General features: G+C 39.8%; 1 protein-coding gene across 1 annotated transcript in view; it reads right to left on the bottom strand.

The window, feature by feature from the left end:
- RAB11FIP2 (RAB11 family interacting protein 2) overlaps positions 1–19,020 on the bottom strand; it is a 32,324-nt gene extending 13,304 nt beyond the window's left edge. Inside the window, exons 1-3 of the mRNA XM_066190847.1 lie at positions 18,443–19,020; positions 7,160–7,602; positions 6,010–6,469 (exon numbers count right to left, since the gene is read on the bottom strand). Coding sequence (XP_066046944.1) covers positions 6,010–6,469; positions 7,160–7,602; positions 18,443–18,795 — 1,256 coding nt within the window. The 5' untranslated portion in view covers positions 18,796–19,020. The remainder of the gene's footprint in view (positions 1–6,009; positions 6,470–7,159; positions 7,603–18,442) is intronic.
- Positions 19,021–21,190: the final 2,170 nt, after the last annotated feature.

The following is a 21,190-nucleotide window of genomic DNA, read 5'->3' as shown; positions in this document are numbered from 1 at the left end:
ACCAAGAGACAGTGAAAGCTTGAAAAAATCTTGTCATGCAGCCAGCAGGATGAACTTTCCTAACAGTATTCCTAAAACAGTCAACTAATTAGGAGTGACTGATTGCTGGTGAGGAGCCTGCAAAAGCCAAGATTAATACCAAGTATTTCTACAATATCCCTCAAAGAATTGATTGCTCCAGCCCACTTTAGTCATGTCCCAAATGCTGTGACCACTGCTTTGTAGGAGCTTTGCAAAAGATTTCATTATTCTCTTATCACATGCAGTGATCTTCTAAATCAGATGATAACAGTCCTGGCAGGACAGACTAAGGATCTCTGCATGACTTCTGTTTGTTTTGTGATTTCTCTTTACATCTCATGTACCAGCAATGTATTTCTCTTGTTGAAATAATGTCCCACTGACAGCTTTACCACACTGAATTAACAAATATTAACAGTCCAGAATACAATTAAAGCACCGTCATAGTCCATCAATATTCTGACTAGACTGTGGGTCACAGTTGACTAAAGTTTAGTCAAATTTCAGTAGAGAACTGAAAAAAAATTATTCAAATCAAGAAAAGCAATGCACAAGTACACTGTTCTTAAAATCAGACATGCCAACACTGACAGAGGAAACAAAATTCTGAAAATACCATAGTTCACCTGATGTCATTTTTTAACAAACTGAGAAAAATAAATGTGCTAAAATGTCTTAACAGACCTTATTGCTTTAGCAAGCACAGCGATATCTAGAGAGTAACATTTCTGAAAAAAGCATGTGCAAAGTAGAAAGAGTGAATTGTATTGTACACTGGATTTCCTATTTGGCAGAGAAATACACAGCGACTACAATCCTTTGCTCTCATCAGGCAACTTTTGGGGTTCATTCCAGTGGAGCTGTTGCCAGCAACTCTGCAAGACTGAAACCATTTAACACTGACTTTGATTATTGCAAATAATTGAAGTTATTGCACTAATAACTCACCCTCAGTGTGGTTTGGGATAACAGGTTTTACTTTAGAGCTTCAGTTGACTCGAGATAGGCACTTGCTCTACTGTCACAGCTCAAGTGACAAGGAGTCCAGAGGAACACTAGGACATTGCATTCTTTAACCACCTGACCATCACACATTCAAAACCTTAATGTTTGCTGAAATGTAGCAGACATCAGCTGTTCTTCAGATCTAACAATTTAATTTGATCCAAAACATATCACCATTATCAAAAACCTCCTGTTTTCATGGCACCTCACTCGTTTTTTAACAAATCCAATAATGACCATATCCAAATGCAGAGGCATTGCTTATTTCAAACGTTGCCTCCATAGGAAAAACAAAACTGCAGCCCCTGATTTGTTTGAAACACGTGACATTGAGGCAGCTCCAACAGCCTCATGTGATGAAGGTGAGAGAGGCTGAAGAAAACCACCACATTCAGAAATTACAAGCAGAAAGATGGAAAAGAGTTGAAGGATTGGGTTGGTGTTTCTTTCCTTTTTGAGTTGCAAATTTGAAAAACTGCTGAAGCAGTAAGAGAATAGAGAAAAAGAAACCAAGTAATATTTTCGTAATTTATGCTCCAGTTCACCAGTGATTGATATTATAAATATGAGCATTATTCATAATTGTTACAGTGAATCCTGGTTAAGACACAAGTTTCTTTCTCCTCCACTATTCCATCTTCCATGTTGCTTAGGATGTAACATACTTATTGCCACAACTTGAGATAAAGTGTAATCCCTGTGTAGACACAAGCTTTATCTTCTTTTCCCTGAAGTACAGCAATAGTTAGGTCAAGGATATGCTGCTTTAGAAGGGGTTTTTAATGCCTCTCTCCATTCATGTGTACATATATGTGTATATACAGACATAGATATTGTTTGTGTATTATGTGTATATTTTATATATATATATATATAAAATGTTTAGTAGAAAGCTCCCAAACGCTTAACCAATCCAGTTTCCCAGATATGGAATTCGATCTGACTAGTTACAACCTGTCAGCTTTAAATATTGGACTATTTGTCTCCCTGTGTCCAGTGCCTAAGATCTTGTTAATTACCTAAACTCCCTTTCTGTAGGTCTTGTTAATTACCCGTCTCCTGTCTCAGAGGACCTTGTTAATAACTTGTACAATCTCTCTAAAAAGGTCCTAATAACACATTAAAATTAAAGATGCTTTTCTTTTAGCACTTGTCAAGTGGTGTAAATTGAGAAATTTTCACATCCGTTTATTAGCCTGTAGTGTAGTGTCATGTTATTTTCCTAAACAAAAACAATTTCAGAAAAACGATGCACAAGCTTTGGTTATGGCACAAAACAATCTTTGTTTTCCAGGAGCACCCTCAGTTTCCTTAACTGTGTTCAACACAAAAGCCACGTGGCTACTGACTGCAAATTAACCTCCTGAGAGCCACGACAATAGCAGTAATTGTAAGAATGAGTGCAATTTAAGGCAATGTTAGGTAAAGGTTTCAAAACAGTGCATTAAGAAGTACAAAACCGAAATTATTATTGGTAAATGCTGGCTTAGAGCACTAGACATTGTTTGCTTAAAAATTCTTCATTGGCTGGATGATACGAAAGCTCTGGAATGAACAGATTTTGTAATATTTGCAAAGCCAGCATTTTTTGTTTCACTGTGAGACTCCTGCATTTTTAAATCGTCAAGGAATCAGCTCATAAATATCTCTACTACGCCCACAACAGACAATGGAACCCCCAATCTTAACAGCCACATAACACTGCAATATCATGTCTATAAAAACATCTTAAAAATACTCATTTATCCGCTCAGCATTTGCAGAAGGTAAGATATCATCCCTATTTTACAGATTTAGCCAAAGCCAGGGAATAAGCCTTTGCCAGATCACAGATTAATAGAAATTAAGGGTCCAAATCTTGTGATTTCCTGTCAATAAGTATTATATATAAACCAAGTAAGTTCTGATTTGCTTTTCCAAAATACTTCTAAAACCTTCTTGAAACAACAACAATAAATAATATCAATAAAATAATAATTTTCAAATAATCCTGACATACTTTCTTTTGCAAAAAAAAAAAAAAGTCCTACAAGTGTTGCTGAACCACTTCTATAATTTTTGGATCAGCAGCTGAGCAACACGTGGAAGATGTACTTACCTTCATTTCTTTAATTAGTAAGTAAGAGTAATTAGTGACAGAGCATGCAGACAGCCAGCTAAGCACTCAGGGATGGGCTGGTGAAGGGTTATGCAGCACCTCACTCAGCTGATGTTATGAGCTGTTGTTCTCCACATTGTTACTGCTCACTCAACATTACCGACCACAGTTAATTAGGATGGACTTAAGCCTGACCCAAAGTTCAGCAAAGTCACTGAAAAGCTTCTCACTAAGGTCACAGATGTGGCTCCATCAGCGCTGAGAACTTGACATTCACATTACAAACACGAAGGAGCTGGGTTTGGTTGATGGTTTTTGAGGGCTGGGAAAGCGAGTTGCTATGGGTTGGGTTTTTTCCCTCGCACTTTGCTCTGTGTCCAGCCTGGTCCCACAGACTGGATGTTTAATGGCTACAGTGGAATACATCCTCCAGCAGGATTTCATCAGACAGGAATCCAGCTCAGGGAGTTCCATCACCCAAACCAAGGCTCAGCTAAGTGGGGTTAAGTGGGAGATCCATCTGCAGAGCAAACGCCTGATCCACAACAGAACACTAAATTTGGACACACCTTAATAAAACATATACTGCCTGGTTAACTTGCAGAAATGGGCTTTGTCCAAAAAAGCTTAATAGCATGTTGAGTAAATAAGAAACAACCCAGAGACTAAATTCCCTGTCACACGGAATTTGTTACCCAGCCTCATTTATTTTGTGCCCACATATTCATACAAATTCTTTCTTCAGTATTACTAGTTCAAAAAATTAAAAAGGGATTCCATTCAAAAAATCCTCCACAGATAAAAGGTAAACTTAAACTGTAAGCTTATTAAATATGCACATTTTGTATTAGTTTCTGCTTCAGAAGAAAATAATTGTATAAGATACATTTGAAAGAAAGTAAACTAAGTCTAAAAGGTTCGGGCAGAACATCATAATGGAACACAGAAAAATCAAGAGCTTCTAACTTCACTTATTGCAGGCTAGATATTATGCCATAATAGCTGTCTCACAAAAAAGGTCAGAATGTTTACTATTTGTGGCTTCTTGAAAATAAAATTGTATCTATTTGTCTTATCAAAAGTTTATGTTTACATAAAAGTCAAGAACTAGTAAAAGGGACTCTCATACAAAGGCAGAAACAAATGACTAGAGTCCTTCTGAATGGGCACTGTGATGAGCTTTTTAATTACAAAACAAAGAAAAAAAGTCCATCATGATTACCATTAAGTTTTATATTTATCAAGATCTGCTGCATTCAAGAACTTCAAAAGATTTCACTACTTATATCTAGCATCTGCCTGAATACAGTGTTTCATTTTAAAAAAATCAAATGCTATGCAATTTTAATTGTTATTGAATTATTTTTCTTTAAAGGAGCTTATTTAAATAAAAGTTTAACTTCTGACAAATCAAGCTACAACCTAAACTTATGCTAATCCAGAGAAATACTTCATTAAATAAAAAATATTCTAAAATTGTCTATAAACATGTTATTTAAGACACTAGGAACTGACTGGACTCATAGAAGGCTCTAAGAAGAAGGATAATTTGTTGAGGTCGGATGAGCTTCTAGCAACAAATTCTTTTCTACAGCAGATCCATTTCAGTTCATTGCCGTAATGAAATCACATCCATGATTAGTTTTGTTAAGAAAATGATTCTAAGTTTCAATCAGGAGTGCATGCATCCTAACCTATGAAAAAAACTGAGCTGAGACACAGTAAGATTCCTCTGCTCTAAGAGAACAAGTTAACAAAAACCTTTTTTTTAAAAAAAGAAACTACTCTTGTGGCATTAATTAAGGAATTAATACACAGAAAAGGTGAATTTTTTAGAACCATGTTTTCCATTTAAAACAGTGACTGATTTTACAGCCTTTAGATTCCAGTTTGAAGCATTTCAATTTCAAATGCATTTTGTTCCAAATTTAAGTCATTACATAGAAATGAATCATTGCCTTGAAAAAGCAAGGACTGCTAATTTCTGGTATTTAAAAAAAAAAAAAAAGAACGCAAAGGAATGAAAGTTAATTAACTTCTTAAACATTTTTCTATTGTGAACAGTATACATGGGTGGCAGTGTATATAAATATATATATATTTACACATGTATAAAGAGAGACAGCCTATCTTTTTCACTAGCAAACAAAACCCAGGAAGGAAACTAACTGTGGGTTACACTTTTTCTTAAGGAAAACAAGTAAAGCATTGATAGACAAACAAAGATTAAAATGGATTATTTAAATCAAAGTTCCTTATCAGCCCTGTAACTTAATTCATTCTGCTCAAGACATAAACTGCTGCCTCGTGCAACAATTTCAATCCATAGAACTCAGCAAAGCTGCAGCGAGCCAAACAAAATTCAAGTGAGATAAGAGTTCATGTGAATGCTCCCATTTAGAAACAGAATGTTCTTTAATTCTTGTATTCTAACAGATAGAACCTAAATATTCTTTTTTTCCCCCCAAATAGTGACAGGATTTCTTTTCACTTCACCCACTTGCACCACTCTTTTAGTTGTTCAGTTTCATCTTCCCCTTACGCTTGAAACCTTTCCCTCTCAAAACCTGACTTAGGGCAATGTAATAAATCAGCAATGACTGTCCAGAGAAAGCAGAAGACTTCAGGGAGAGCCCACTCTGAAGCACAAACAAGGTCTTCCACAAACACAAGCACCCAAGAACCTCCACAGCACATAACAGCAATAAAAAAGTCACTTCAAAACAAAGCACAAAACGATCAAATGATATAAGAAGTTTGTGTTAGAAACGGACAAGCACTGACACAAACGTGTATAAAGCACAAAGATTGTGCTCCTCAACACTTCACATTTTCATTTATATAACATGTTCAAGATATCAGATTGAAATCCAGCAAAAACCTACCTTGAAGATGGCAACATGCTTGTAGGCTTGAAGTTTGCCATGAACGGATTAGTCGAATCGTAATCAAAACTCTCCTGATGAGCTTCCCCAAACGCACTCGGTGATTTCAAGTCAGTAGAACTCTCTGATCCCCCATTGCTAAGTTTATCTGACCTCTTGCTATCTTTTTTTCCAGTCACTCTTTCGAAAAGACTAACTTTCTCTTTTTTCTCTTTTTTAATGTCTTTTCTGATCTCGACAGGTTTGGAGAACAGACTTATGTTTTGATCCCACGCTGCTGGGCTTTCTTCAAATGGATTCTTCTGTCTTGGCAGTGTAGCAAATTTTTGGGGTAACGAAGCACTCACATTAAATGGGTCATTTTGTGCTTCAAGTGCAGTTTCATCAACTGTGCTGTCAAGTTGGCTCATTTTAGAAGTATCAACACTTAATGTCCTTCTGTGTGGAGATTTTAGACTCCCTGCAAACAATCTGTCATTAGTATGTTATCAATGAGACACTATATCACAGTTTATGACATGCAGAAAACCCATTTTAGCTTAGATCTAGAAGCTTTGCAATTGAGCCTCAGTTCAGAACTCTGGTGAGTAACTAAGCTATTAAAAAAATAAAATTAACAGCTGTGGCCTCAATTTCATGTCTCAGAAATGTTCATGGATGGGCACCACGGGAAATTTTTGTCTCCTGCATGAAAACCAAGTTCTACAGAGGAGACAGCTATGACTGGTGTGCCATTCCAGAAAGAGACAATAATGTGTTGCTGCATAATAACTTCGAGCAATGCAAAGTATTTTCAGTTGTTTGTATAAATCAGGTTTAAATTTTGGTGATAAAAAAGTTTTTGACTTTTTAATTAGACTTATTTCTCACAAGAAGCTGTTTTGCCTAGAGTCCCCTCTGGAATGCAATACACTCTCAGATGAGGACATAGTAAGAGAAAAAGCTAAATTATCAGACATCATGAGCAATGTAAGTTCCTTCTTATGCTCAGAAACAGCAATTATGAGTTATCAGCAATTAAAGAAAGCATAAAAAGTAGGCCAGCAATATCTCAACATTTTGGTCTTGTAAGTACTTCATGAACTAAAGTAACAGATTCTGAATGCTCTAATAATGAGCTGTAATTGTAATGGTCGTGAGTTTTACTTACCCCCTTCGTCAACTGAACCAAAGGACTCCAGCTGACGCCTGAAGAGATGGGTGTAGCCAACAGTGCCAGATTTCATCTTCTCTGAAGAGACGTGTGGTCCTGTTAGATCTGACATGGAGTGAGCTGAGGAGAGCCGCTGAGGTCCCAAGAGGAAAGGTTTTTTTGGTTTTGATTTCATTTGCACTTCACCACTACACACCTCTAGATTTGTATCAGGCGTGTGAGTGCTTGGGATGATTGCAGAGGATGTATCTGAAAACGTCCCATCGTTTTTCCGACCCTTCATTTTGTCTTTCAGTTTAGCGAATGGGGATTTGGTTTTGTCCTTCATTGACAAATCAAACATACTCGCTGTCATGTTATTCCTCATAAACTGAATATTGACGTTTATTTCACCTCTGTCCTTAGTTCTCTTCCCTTGTCTGGATTCTAGGGGAAACCACCTTAAAGGAGAAAGAGAGCAAGTTACGTTGTGTTTTCTGGAGGCTATCATTACATTCAGATGTTAGTTGGTTAATGCATCTTGTTAGCACAATTTACAGTATGAAAACCCAAATCCTGTATCAAAGACTCTACCATCCCTGTATGAAAAAACTTCTTTCTTTATATTTGTTTTCAAGGAGAAAACACCTAAGCAAGAGGAAGCTCTTTAGTGTTCACCTGTTTCAAAATCAAAATCAACTCTGGAAGCTGACCAAACACCATCAAAGTTAAGGGCTTCCATCTACTTATGAAGGAGAATTTGTACTTAACCATAAATACAAATACATTTTCTTTTTTTTACAGTTTTCAAGTGTCCTTTATTTAGTAGTGATGTATATTAATGCATTCTATGTGACAACTACTTGATCTAGTAACCTTTTCTCCTTGGACTTTGCTCAGGTTTACACACTAGCAAACATTTCCCCCTTTTTCCTTCCTTCTAAGCACTGGTTAAGATTTATGAAACTGCAGCAACACTGGCTAAGAAATATCTGAGAGTCAGCTACCATTTTAATTCTGCAACTGCCTCCCCTCTGGATGCTGACAGTAACTCCACAAGCTAAACTGTGGGCACACAGGTGTATCCAACAGCATCCTCTCTTTTGCAGGTCACCAGCAGGATTAACTTCAGAAATACTTCCTTTGGAACCATGACATAAATCCCCACTCCTTGAAAAGAGATCAAAGATGTGATCATCCGTCTCAGAAAGTCTAGTGTGCTTCTTTGCCAGGTCCGGCAAAAGCTTTATCATTATCCAAGTGTCTTATTCCTTCTCCGTTGTGCTCCATTGTCCCATGGAAGCATCTGCAGAATTATGGCTCAATCTTCCCTCCACAGCTTCACCTAAATGAATGACCAACACACAATTCCTTCTCCTCAACCATCACCAAGAGCCTTTCTCTATTTCAAAAGGTCACAAGGGCATATTTCAGATCCAGCAGCTCCAAAGAAGTGTTCTAAACCCACTGTCAGGAGAAATCCATGTGCACAAACTCCCACAACAGTGCCTTACCACCAGTAACTTTTCAATTGGAAAGACTAAGAAATTTAATTGCCTATTACACAGATACAAAATGGATTATACAGTTATACATACACTATTCAATCCTGACAAATATAGGAAAAAAGGTCAGGTCAGGAAAGAAGATATATAACCCTCCATTTGTTTTCAGTTTTATGAATATATTTTAAAGGTGACAGCTGTAATCAAATTTTCAAGTTTACATGTTTTGAGTTGAGCAAATACTTCCAAAAGTGACACACCAAAGACATAACAAAAGGATAAAAGTATTATGCCTCTTGTTGTTGTTGCTGCTTTGTGATATTTATAAGATTTTATATTTCATACTAAAGCAGAATAATTCCTCCTCTGTCTTCGCAATGAACAACATGAATCCAGACCAGTAGATCCAGAAGCTCAAGCCAGTAGAAGGATAATCAAATCTTTAGGAAAAAAGCTTTTCTTCTGTTGTAAAGTAACTTCATTCATATACTTTAAATGAAATACAAAACCTGGAATATGTGTCTGAGGAAGATGGATTGTTTTTCCTTTTAGTTAATAATGCTTCACTTCTTTGGTAACTGATTCCAGAAACACTTTAAGTCATCTATAGAGTTGTTAGAGAAAACAAAAACAGAACCAAAAGTCAATTGCCTTTGTGCTACACAATATCGCAAAAACTGGAAGACATGATAGCCTACTTTCATTCAAACTCTTCTTTAAAAGAAAATATGTTCACATATTCCCTTAAAAAAATACAAACAGTACACAGCCATAATGAGCAAGCCTTGCTCAGACAGCTCCTGTGCAGGTAAAAACCCCTGAACAAAACCATCCTGGACCTGAGAAAGTCCTTTGGCTCCTCAGCCACACACACCAGCACAAATAAGGCTCATGAGTGTTTAAAGAAACATTTAAAGGCAGAAAGGACTTCATTTTTTGACATTCAAATTTAATGGCTCAGCTTACACTGTAACAAAACATTCCCTTTCACCCTCTCCTCAAAGGGTTCAAACACTAATATTCTAACTGAAAAAACTGGTGAATTTTTCTATATTTCTGCTTCTGAATGATCAAAACCTTAAATTGACCCATGGCACTTTACTGGTTTTAGAACAAGAAAACATAAATTCTTACGCTTTAGCTATGGGGAAGAACGTCTTTTATTCTAAAAATTCATTTAACTCAATTATTGGCATTCTTATCACCAATCAACAACGCTGGGTCATTACCAGTACTCACCTGTTAAGGGTAAATGCCATGTACTATTTTGACATTTACCCCTTCTTAAAGAGAAGCCCACAACTACTACCTTGCCCTCATAGCTTCTACATTTCTTTTCAAAGTATATTTTGAAGAACTTGACCTTAAAAATAAGTTCAGCTGGGAAAATAAAGAAACTCTTCTTTCCCTAGGAAGACAACAGAGGGTCCTGCTGGAACCAGGTTCAACACTGCTACTGATTCCAACAGAATTTCATCAAAAACACTTTTACTCCAGCAAAATTCCTCTGCTCTTCAGTGGAATTTCTATTTGAATAATGATTGCCGGATCAAATCTTTGTATGAAAGACAGATATTTAATTTTCATAGGCATTTCAAGGAGGTTTCTTTGTTACCTTGGAGAGTTTATCTTGTTTTACTTATAATGAAGGTTCCTTATGCCTCAGCTTATAACAAGACAATATGAGAAGCAGACTCAAATCATGATTTTCTTCGAAATTCAAAGGCAACTAATTACTTTTCTTAAACAGATGAGAACAAATGCAGGGAAATGCATTTACGTGGAGCTGCACGTGAACGAGCAACTCAGGCTGTAAATGTTTCTTATTAGAATCTGTTTCGACAACACATGGGCGTGAGCAGCAAATAGAAAAACCAGGAGAGAAAAAAGAACCGGGAAATGAAGTCCGCTGTTTTCAGATAACAACATTTGGGCCCTAAAACACTAAATTCCACTATACTACTGCCAATTTTAAAAATTGAAATGTATTATAAAAGCCAATAAAACTTGCTATTTTGGTTTTGTTTACAGTACTTTTAGCCACAATAAATGCTCCATTTGTCAGGCTGCCATGAGCTTATTCTATAGAAAGCCTGTACAAAGTAGGAAAATAGCCAATAACATACATGAACAAAACAGGGTGGCTGTTATGAGAGCAGATGCCCTTTTACTTAATAACCAAATATTACATCCAGTCTTGCAGACAGTCTTTATTTAAACAGACCTTGTACAAAGTCTGGCAAATTTTCCCAACTTCAAAGGAAGCCCTATTGCCTTTGGAATCACATTCATTCTTCTTGCTCCCACCTTCAAATATTCTGTAGGGCAATGTCCTCCATACACCCTCCAATTTTGACTGTTTCCTTTTGGCTTCCATCAGAACAATCCTTGCTTCTTCCTCTCATCTGTTTTTCAGTGTGCTAATGGACTCTGCCTGTCTTGCACAGGTCTCTGTTAATTTTGACTTTTAAGTATTCCAAAAATTGCCGCTCTGCATGTTGACAATTTTCTTGAATGTGCAAAGAGAAGCTCAATGTGCAAGGCTAAATAGCAAAAAATCCTGCTGACCAGGCAACCCAGAAAAGCTAAATCCCTATGTGAGGCAGCATGGCTACTTTCTACCCATGACAAAATTAGTTGATTTTCGCCATACTTACAATTAGGGGTGGAAAAAGCAAACTCTGGTAACTTGTGCAGTCTTACCAGTAACGAACCCTTCACTTAGGGAAGACAGACAGGAAGGGTGAAGGAGAAAACCGAAATAAGCTACTATAAATGAGCAAGTTACAAAACCCTGGCCTGTCTATTTCATTTAAATAGCTAGTGATCTACAGACTTGCAGCTGTCTTTTTCCTCCTCTTTTCTATTTGTCCCCCAAATCTGCCACAGAATCTGACATTTCCAAGTCTTATCCCTCACTCTCCTCCGAAGAAGCACCACTCAGCCTGTTCTGCTCACCATTTAACAGTAAGCAGGATGGGCTGACAGCACGGGTAAGAAAAAGCACTACCTAATTTCAATTACATTTTAATTATATACTCTGACAGCCTCCAAAACCACTGGGTAACTTATCTACCAATTTCAACAGGAATTAAGTGTTCCAGCCAGCACATTCATCCTGTGCATGACAGACGATCTCCCGACTCTGTCTTCTGGACAGTGCCAAAGATGGAAAGTATGGAAGGAATTTTCCCATCTTTCTGCTTCTCAAAGACACCACTCTGCCTTCACTCTACCAGTAATTATCTGTTGAGCTGATGTAGTTTTGCTTTGCTGAAAAACCCAAAGGATTTTGCAAAACCTTTATTTCAATTCACAAATTACTGAAGAAATATCACAAAAAGCCACATAATCATCACAGCATCCACCAAGGCTCCTGACCTTGATTTTACAGGCAAAAATCAGCATCATGATCTGCTACACATTAATGAGAATTTTCTATACAGGCAGATACTCTAAATCCACCTCACTAAAAGACCATCAGAATCTCAATGATAGAACATGTCCATCAGCTGTCCCAAAAATGAAGTTGATGACTACTGCCAAGCTAGATACACAGAAGAAACCTGCTTCAAAAAAGTCCGCTAACATAAACACCCACAGCTAATTGATAAAAAAACAACACCCAAAGCCCAGAACTGTCTGACATTTGCATTTAGCAGCGTATGCACTTTGAAAAATGCAGAAGTATGTTTTGTGATAAATCATCCCGATGCCATACTGAGAGGCTGCCCCAAAGTCAGCAAGCAGGAAAATTAAGGCAAGGGGATGAGCACAGACTACATCGTGTACGAAGGGAAATTAAGAAGAAAACAAATTATTCATTAAAGTAAGTGATGACACTCACAAAGATGAATACTCTTACTTTCTGGAAGCCAACTGAAATGAGAAATTCAAAGCAGTTTCAAATAAATGCTACAGAGTGACATTGTAACACCACAAAACATATGGGATCCAACAGCTATCACAACACCCTCACTATGGGGTTTGCTAACATGAACTGCAATCAAAGTCATTAAAGTGGTCTTAGTTTACTTATTATTTTGGCTAAAGACTAGGTATGAATACTTCTATATTAGAAACAAACTAACTGAAGGTATGAGATTAAGGCCAGTTATTTGAGTGTGTGTGTGTGTGAGCATGTGTATGTGTGCACAGAAAATGGAGAAGCATTTCAATCCAGATGGCACTTTGGCTCAGAGTTATGACTTAGTAAGAAGATGTGCATGGTTTTGTTCTCAAAACGCAAATGCTGGGAATATTACTAAATAATTTGAAAATAACACTCTAAGTCCATAAAGCTACAGTTGGGCAAAACTTTGTTTTCACCCATAACCATCTTTCTCTTCAGTTCTTCACTACTCACATTCCTTTTTTTTTTTTTTTTTTCTTACATTTAATGAGTGGTACCACAAGACAACCTGTATGGAATCTCCAGCCTGCTCTTTATTTCTGTGCCTTTAACAAATTTCTCAGTTACCACTCTTCCCACTTTTGGCTTGAGAGGAACAAAGCTTTTCTCTTGCTTTAACCACAATAAAGACATTTTCTATTACACCCTGCCATTTCCACTACTATTGAAGTTCATCCCTTAAAACACATTTTTCTTGTTTAAACTAAATTTAAGACTAAAAATGAGTTAGTGTGTTATGTTTCGTAGAAATATTATTAAAATGGTTCCTACTCATTAACAAGCACTGAACCTACATATTATCTATTTACTAGTTGTTGCTTGTTCGTAATTCCAGATGTATTTGAAGCCTCCCTCTTGCTTATGCTGCTACAGATGAGAGGATAGAGCAGAGGCAGTAGAAGAGTGAGTTCATATCCAAGACAGAGGCTGGCAAGAAAAAATTCACATTAGTTTGGAAAAAGTCACACCATTTGCATATCTTCCAGGAAGCTCAGCAGCACTAAAGTCAATGCCTACAACACAGGGGCACTGATCATGGCCAACCATGAGTTATTTTTGTTTGCTTGCTGAGAAGATGGTTTTGACTCTTTTTTTATGATCAGTGTAAGTCAAGAAGTATCCTTAGAAAAGGCCAAGATTCCTTCACTGTATTATGCTCAAGCAAGCATTTTTTTAACAAGTGCTGCAATTTGTGTGTGTGTGTGTGGAGGGGAGTGTTGTGGAGGTATTAGAGACTCCTGGGAGAAGAGGAACTAAATCACAAATAGAAGATGTCTCCTCCAACATTTCCATAAGAAATAATAACTCTACATCACCTGCCTCCCCAAATTTATAGCATTCCAAACAAGTGTTACATCTTAAATCAGCTGAACATACAATAAAATGAGCCAGGAAAGCTCATAAAGGAATGGACAATAAACAGTGTGGAATTAGAGAGTAACAAGGATGAAGCAAAAGCTGAGGACATAAGTAACACTGGGAATGTTAACAGCAATTTGTTCTTCTAGTGTTGTGTTCGTTTAGCCCACAGGAGGAAAAAAAATCTAAGCTCAGTCATTGTAAAAAACAACTGAAAAATGCTTCAGTAAATTAAAACATGCCAGCAAACGAGTATTTTTTATTCCATAGTAACCCACAAATTTGTTTTGATGCTATGCAATCAGATTATCAGCATTAAGGCAACTGTGAGTTATGACTGAATTGAAATTACTACAAAAAAGCATATATGCATTAAAACCATTCATTGATCATAATTTACATTTCAAATGGAAGAGCAGAAGAGGTATATTTATTTTGCAAGAGCAGAGGGAAAAAATTGTCATGTATTTCTAAGGATGAATTAAAAAACCCACATGATGTTACTGCAAAAAATAAAAGCCACGTCAGAAATGTAACATTTGAAAACTTATGCTAAGTACACTTCTATTAAAGCAGTTTTTCCGAAGCTTTTTGAACTGTTAAAAAACCTCAGTAAAATCTTTCAGCATCTGGAGCTTGGTTTTCAGCACTGGAAGAAAGAGCAGAAGTAAAAAGTCCCTGTCCATTTCAGGGATGCCAGAGACACAAATTTATGAACTTTCACAGTACAATGGGCATTTCTGCACTAAGACAGAAAGAAAATGAACTGGGATCCTGCAGATGCTTTGGATGAAGTCTCTGGAAGAGATCTAGTGAGGGACCATCTGAGCCACAGCTGGATCTAACTGTTCCAAGAATTTTTACTTTTAAGAATTTGAAAAATCATCAGTTTCAGAAAGAAAAAGGACATTCTATGATGCTGTGGACAAAATTTTCCCTATCAAGTTATAGTAAATAGACTACATTGTTTCATTAAGTCTTGAGCCAGAGCAAGTTTCTTAGAACACAAGACAAATCCTATCATGAGGCCTCTGCCTGAAAACTTTACTGCAGGGAGTATTTGTCTTAAGATGTGACAAGTAACAAAAAAAGCACTCCACAGAATATTAAAAAAAAAAAAAAAAAAAAAGATTATTTTTCCCTAACATAATGTTCCTGAGTCTGCAATGATTTTTGAAATTTGTTTCTTCCAAATTATAAAATATTAAATTAAAAAAATATGTAAAAAGCCAAATGTCACACACCCCACGGCCTTCCTAGGAATTGAGAATCAGCTGGTAGCCTTCACTTCTCATACCTCCTTACTATGAAAGCACTAGGGAATTGCTGACAGGGTTCAGCATTGTGCAGAATATTAAATATCTTTTTTGCAATACCCTGGTGACTCTTGAGTCTGTCTCTTACAGCACCATATGTAGAGCTGTGTTGGAAAGAGGAAGCTATTAAATATATTAAAAAGTAGAAATATTACCAATAGACACTTCATCAAATAACTGGATCTCATTCATCCCCAAACAAAGCAAGAAATGTTAAGGTTACATCAACATAAGAAAATAACTCTGGATTTAATAAGAGCACAAGCCTGTTGAACATATTTGAAAGTAAAAACATTGCTTAATAAAACAGATTAGTGTTCCTGAAACAATGAATATAGCTTTCAACCATCAGAATGCTTTGGTAACAAAGACATTGGACTTGGTTTTGAAAGGTGCTGGGTGTCTCAGTTCCCACGCCATGGTCACAGTTACAAGGTCTTTAGGTCCAAATATATTACCCTTCGTTTACTGCCAACACAGGACTAGGAATATTTTCTATTAAAAAGGATTTAATAAAGAGGAGGGGGAAAAAAGAGCATTTTGCTTGAGATTGCATTCGTAAATCTACTCCTGAAAGTTTGCCCTTGCCCCACACACACGTACAAATCTTGCATCCACATCTCCAAGGAACGCTTGAAGGAGACGGCCGCGACACACCCGCGTGGCACGGGGGCACGCAACCACCAAAAGCCAAAAACACCTCAACTCAGGAACTCAGAGCTACTTTTTTCCAAAAAGTGAGTTTTTGAAAGGACATCTCTGAGGTTTTTGAAGACGCCAAAGGGAAAACTGGACTTTCAGTGGCTCCTTCCTCGTAAGAATTTAAACCGGCGTTAAGGGAGAACGCACTGCCAAAAATCCCACTTGCCGCCCAGCCGCACTTTTACACTTACATAAGACTTTTACAAGTACGACTGCTCGGCCCTGGGAGCCTAACACCCATCAACTTTTAATAAGATTTGCAATCTTAAATGCTCAAGTAACTTCTGAAGAAAGGACTCGGGCTGTTTGTAAAACTTTCCCCACAGGCCCCCATCTTGCGCAGTGGAGCTCGCAGGCAGCACGCAGCGGTCCCGGCGAGCCACGGTGATTCCAGCTCTGGGGGGAACAGAGCAGGAGTTCCTCTCTCACACCTCAGAGACAGAAATGAGAAAATAAAGAACACCTATGGAGCCCTGCTAAGCATAAATTCCTATGAAAACACTGCAGATCTGAATGTTTGTTTAACTGTCACGAGGACTGCGTTACTTACCCCACTTAAAAATTTCTGGAATAATTCTGCAAGACTCCAGTGCTGCGTTTGCTAAAACTGGTGCCTATGTTTCTTCTTCTAGGGAAAAGTTGTTTTCTCACTCACAGTAATAATGGAATAATTTCCATATTTTACTCCAGTTTCTGAACACATATTTCTATCTAGATTTACAGTCATTACTTTTAGTAGCATTCCTCCTTCGTTCATTTGTTTTTCACCTTGTTGCTAGGTGTTGCAGCTAAGGCAATTGACTGCTGACTTGCAAGATAATTACAACTAATGATTCAAGAATTTTTAAGATAAGTGTCTAAAGAGCAGTGAAACTTCTTAAATCAAGTGTTAACAGAAATTAAGACCCTAAGGCTACAGGCATTACCATGTATGACATCAAGAAAACTAGTCTGTCCCTAAAAAGGTAAGCAATTAGAAAGCGTAATACTCCAGACAGCGAACCCACAAGAGATACTGCACAGACTTCTTCTTTCCTATCACATGGTTTGTGAACATACCGTTTTGCAAAAAAAATTCAGTTTACAAAAACAAACAAACACCAGGGCAAAGATAGCTTTGACTTGTCTTTGATGCTCTTCAACCTCAGCCATGCGCTTAAGTATGACCAGGTTTTGAGGTGGTTTCAGCAGGAACAGTTGTCTGACCAAGAAGCCCTGCCTGGTGTTAACCATATGGATTTCCACCTCCAACTGCCAACGCTGCTGGAGGTTCAACCCCAGCACAGTCAGAGACAGACAAGCAATGCGAGTCCTTCAGTGGCTTGGACGCAAATCCCAGCACCTCACCACAGACCCACCATCACCATGGATACCCGACTTTAATTTTAACAGCTGGGATTTGGGCACAGCAGCCTTTGTACTCTACTGAAGAGACACCAGAGGAGGAAAGGCACCTGGAGCAGGAACTTCTTAACCGTGCTGCAGCAAGATCTGTCAGCGTTCATGTGTAGCTGCCAACACAGAGCTCACTTGGAGGTCTCCACGCTGTTCATGACTCAACTTCTGTGGGACAAGCACATCGAAACCAAGGCCAAAGCATGGAGTCATAGGCATGTCTGTAGTACTCTCACACCTACAGTCTGAGTTACATGTACACATTGGAGGATAAATTACGCTGGTACCAAACACCTTTGTGCAGCCATGTCCTGTCTAGGAATTATAACAGCTTTACTCATTTAGTTGAAAAACTCAGAGAATTAGATAAGTAGAGTTCAACTTAATACAACGTTATGACACCTTTTTTTTTATAATTCCTTTTTTTTGCATTCCAGTGCCTGAACTTCCTGGCAAGCACAATTTTATTTGACAAAGGCTTATGTAGGTAGTGATGGAAGCTACCACAAGAGCTGAAATTTCTCCTCAGTCTTCTCAACTGAGGCCTGCTGTACAGTGCAGCCTGCGGGATCATGGCCTAAGATTAATCAGGACCAGCAAAGCACTGTGCTTTAGTGGCAAGCCTTCATTAAGTCACAGTTCATTGACCACTAAAACATAAATATAAAATATTTAAAGACACGTGGTTGAGGCAAGTGAAGGAAAACAATTTTAAAGAGAAGCACACTAGGTTTCAGGGCATCATGGTTCAAACTGAGGTAGGACATGAATGGGGGTATGGACCTGTGCAGAATAAAGAAAAATGCTTAGAAAAACAGACTGTAATGAGTTCACGTTACACACAAGAATTTGTCAGAAAAGTTAATGTTATTGACAGTCCCTGTGCACAGTAAGCACTTTGATTACAGTAAACTTCTCTGGAAGAGGTCAGGCCACAATGACATAACTGTATAGATTAAGAGATTTGAGCACAGAATCCACGACAGAAACGTACTCATTTCATTTCAATGTACATACGCACGTTCACAGTAAGGCTCCCATTTCCCACCCTCCCCAAGTGCAACTGGCCAAGGAATACAAATCATAATGAAAAAAACCAACCATCACTTACTCTGTTTTCCGCCTTTGCTTGTCTTCAAATATATCATTCAGACTTATGGCCACCTGTCCCAAAAACCTGTCCAGCCCCACCAGCGACCTGTGCATGACAATCAGGTACAAGATGTACTTCTCTGGATTCTCCTGCATGAGCAGTCCAGGGAGCTCGAAGGAGGCCTCTTCTTTCCAGATGGGATCCAGCGTCTTCTCAGCCACCGAGGTGGAGTACTTCTCCTTGCCCAGCTGGATGATGGTGTAGGCATCGTTGCTGCCATTTTTACCTTTTGGCTTCAGACCTTTGGCTTGAAGGACCGTAACTTGCACGTGAGTTGGGAACCACTTCTGGGCTTGCTCTGCCAACATCATCTTTGAAGATCGCAGCAGCAGCAATAACAAACGCAAAGTCCGTCAGTCCTCGAGTGACTGCGTAAGGGCACTTACGGCGGGGACACCTGTCAGGGGGCTCGGCTGGTCCTTCCTCTAGCGCTCCCGGCCGCGGGTGGCCCTCACCGGCCCGCGGGTCCCCCCCTTCCCCGGCAGCCCCACCCGCGGCTCCATGGCCGGGGGCCGCCGCTCCCGCCGCAGCCCCGGCCCCGCCGCTGTCCCGCGCCCGGCCCGGCCCTGCCCGCCGCTGCCGCCGGCCCGGCCCCGCGCCGCCCCCAGGGCATCCCCCGGGCCGGGCCGGGCCGGGCCGCTCCGCCGCGGGGCCCCGCCGGCCGGCCGGCCGGCAGCGGCCTCTCCCCGCTCGTGCCGGCTCGCTGCCGGCGGCGCTTCGGTGCCGGCGGGGGGCTCGGTGCCGGGCCGCCCTCCCTGCCTCCGTCAGCCCGCCCGTCCCCGCCGCGGCCGCCTCAGCCTCTCGCCGCGCTGCCCCCCCGCCGCCGCCCGGCCTGACGGGCCGGCTCCGCCGCTTCCGCCTTCCCCATGCTGCGGGCGGCGGCGGCGGGCAGAGGGCAGAGGGCAGGGTTCGCCGCCGCCCTCTCTTCCCTTCGCCGCCGTTCCCCGGCCGCCCCGGCAGGAGCTAGCCGGCGCCCCGAGCACCGCCGCTGCCCGCGGGCAGGGCCGGAGAGGCCGCGGCTCCCCCGGGCGTGACGGAGCGCTGCCTCCCGGGGCCCCCTCCCGGCTGAGATCCCCGTCCCGTTAATTAATTCGTCGCTATTTTTGTTTCTGGAGCGGGCAGAGAGCCCTGCAGGAGCTGTGGAGAGGAGGGAGCGTGGCTAAAGGCGTCAGTTGCTGGTTTTATTATTCAATATTCGGGGCTCGGGGGCGGCCATGGAGGCAGCCGGCGGTGGTGCTGCTCTGGAACCCATCCTGCTGCCCACCGCTTCGGGAACTTCTTTATTTTTCAGCCCCATCCACCCGCCCTGGCAGATCTGTTGGATTTAAATGAGAGAGTGAAAATTACGAAATACAAAAATATTAATAAAAACTGTTATACAAGATGTTTTGAGGACCTAATTTTGCTGATGCGTACACCTACGGACTGCACGTATTTACGTGCGCACCTGTACGTGGAGTCACAGGTATTAATGTCGTTTCTACCAAAAAAAAAAATTTTTAAAAAGAATTAAAAAATTAAGGTTGCAAGGCTGTGTATCCCATCCCTGCAAGCCATAAAAAGCAGGAAACCAGCAGGCAGGTCAGATAATACTTCACCCACCACCTCTCTCACTCATGAGTGCCCAGTCCATGGCTCACAAGTTAGTGAGCAAAGAAACCTTGGGAGACCTCCTCACGCAGCTGAGACCTACAGGAAATTAAAAACTTAAAGCTGAAGGCCATTAGGGAGAGTAAAGTATGATGCTTCCCACAATATTTAATTCCAAGCAAGTTATCATCCAGGGTCCGAAAAGGTGGGATCACCAGTCTACCCACGGTCATTATTAGCCTGAGTCTCAGCTCATGTCATTTCTGTACACAATTTTAATAAATACTTCATTGATGCTCAATTTTTTTGGCTGGCAATGATATCTGCCTGCATGCTGCGATAGTTAACACAGAGCTGGCACTTTTTTCCTCTTCCACATTGGATCTGATTTTTCTTGATAGGAAAATAGATGGTCCAGTTGGAAATGGCAACTTCAATACATGTCTTGGGATCATATTTAGGCAAAAAAATTGTAAATGGATTGTCTAGGATAGTAGTTTCTGAAAGCATTACTAATGCTATGATTGTCTGCCTTGGTTTGTGATGCTGAGATACTAATGATCAATTAAGGCTGCACATCAACTCTTTGGGATAAATCAACACCCCCTTGCCTAAAAACCCCTTCCCCTACTCTGCAGCTGTCATTCTTCCACATCCTCAGGTATCTTTCCCTAATGTTTCACAATGAAGCTCCCAGGAGGAGCTGCTGTGGTGGGGAAAGAGTTGCAGTATTTCAGGCTGGAAGAGCCAGAAGGGATTATGGTGCCAGTGTTCTGCAGGAGACTTCGGCCCTGGGGGAAAGCCATGAATATTTCTGAATCAGAATATTTCTGAATATTTCTGAAATTAATTTTACCACATACAAATTCTGTTTTAGTAGAATAATCTTCGTTGCACTAAATAGAAACCAAGCATGATGAACTCATCAAATGAAAACAAGAAATGAATTTTAGGTAGGCAGAATGTATTTATTTAATAGAAATTTAAGTCAAACATCATGTCTTGCATGATGCATCTTAGGAAAACTTTTATGAGCTTTTACAACAGGCAAGTTTTGTACTTTTTGTCTTGCCTTTTATTTCTATTCTCTAATTTCTTACTCTTGTCTCTTTCTAA

The sequence above is a fragment of the Chamaea fasciata genome, unplaced genomic scaffold, assembly GCF_029207755.1.
Source record: "Chamaea fasciata isolate MVZ Bird 193981 ecotype frontalis unplaced genomic scaffold, bChaFas1.0.hap1 SCAF_9, whole genome shotgun sequence".
Classification (NCBI taxonomy): Eukaryota; Metazoa; Chordata; class Aves; order Passeriformes; family Sylviidae; genus Chamaea; species Chamaea fasciata.
The sequence above is the reverse complement of the archived record's forward strand: the minus strand, read 5'-3'. Positions and strand labels throughout refer to the sequence as shown.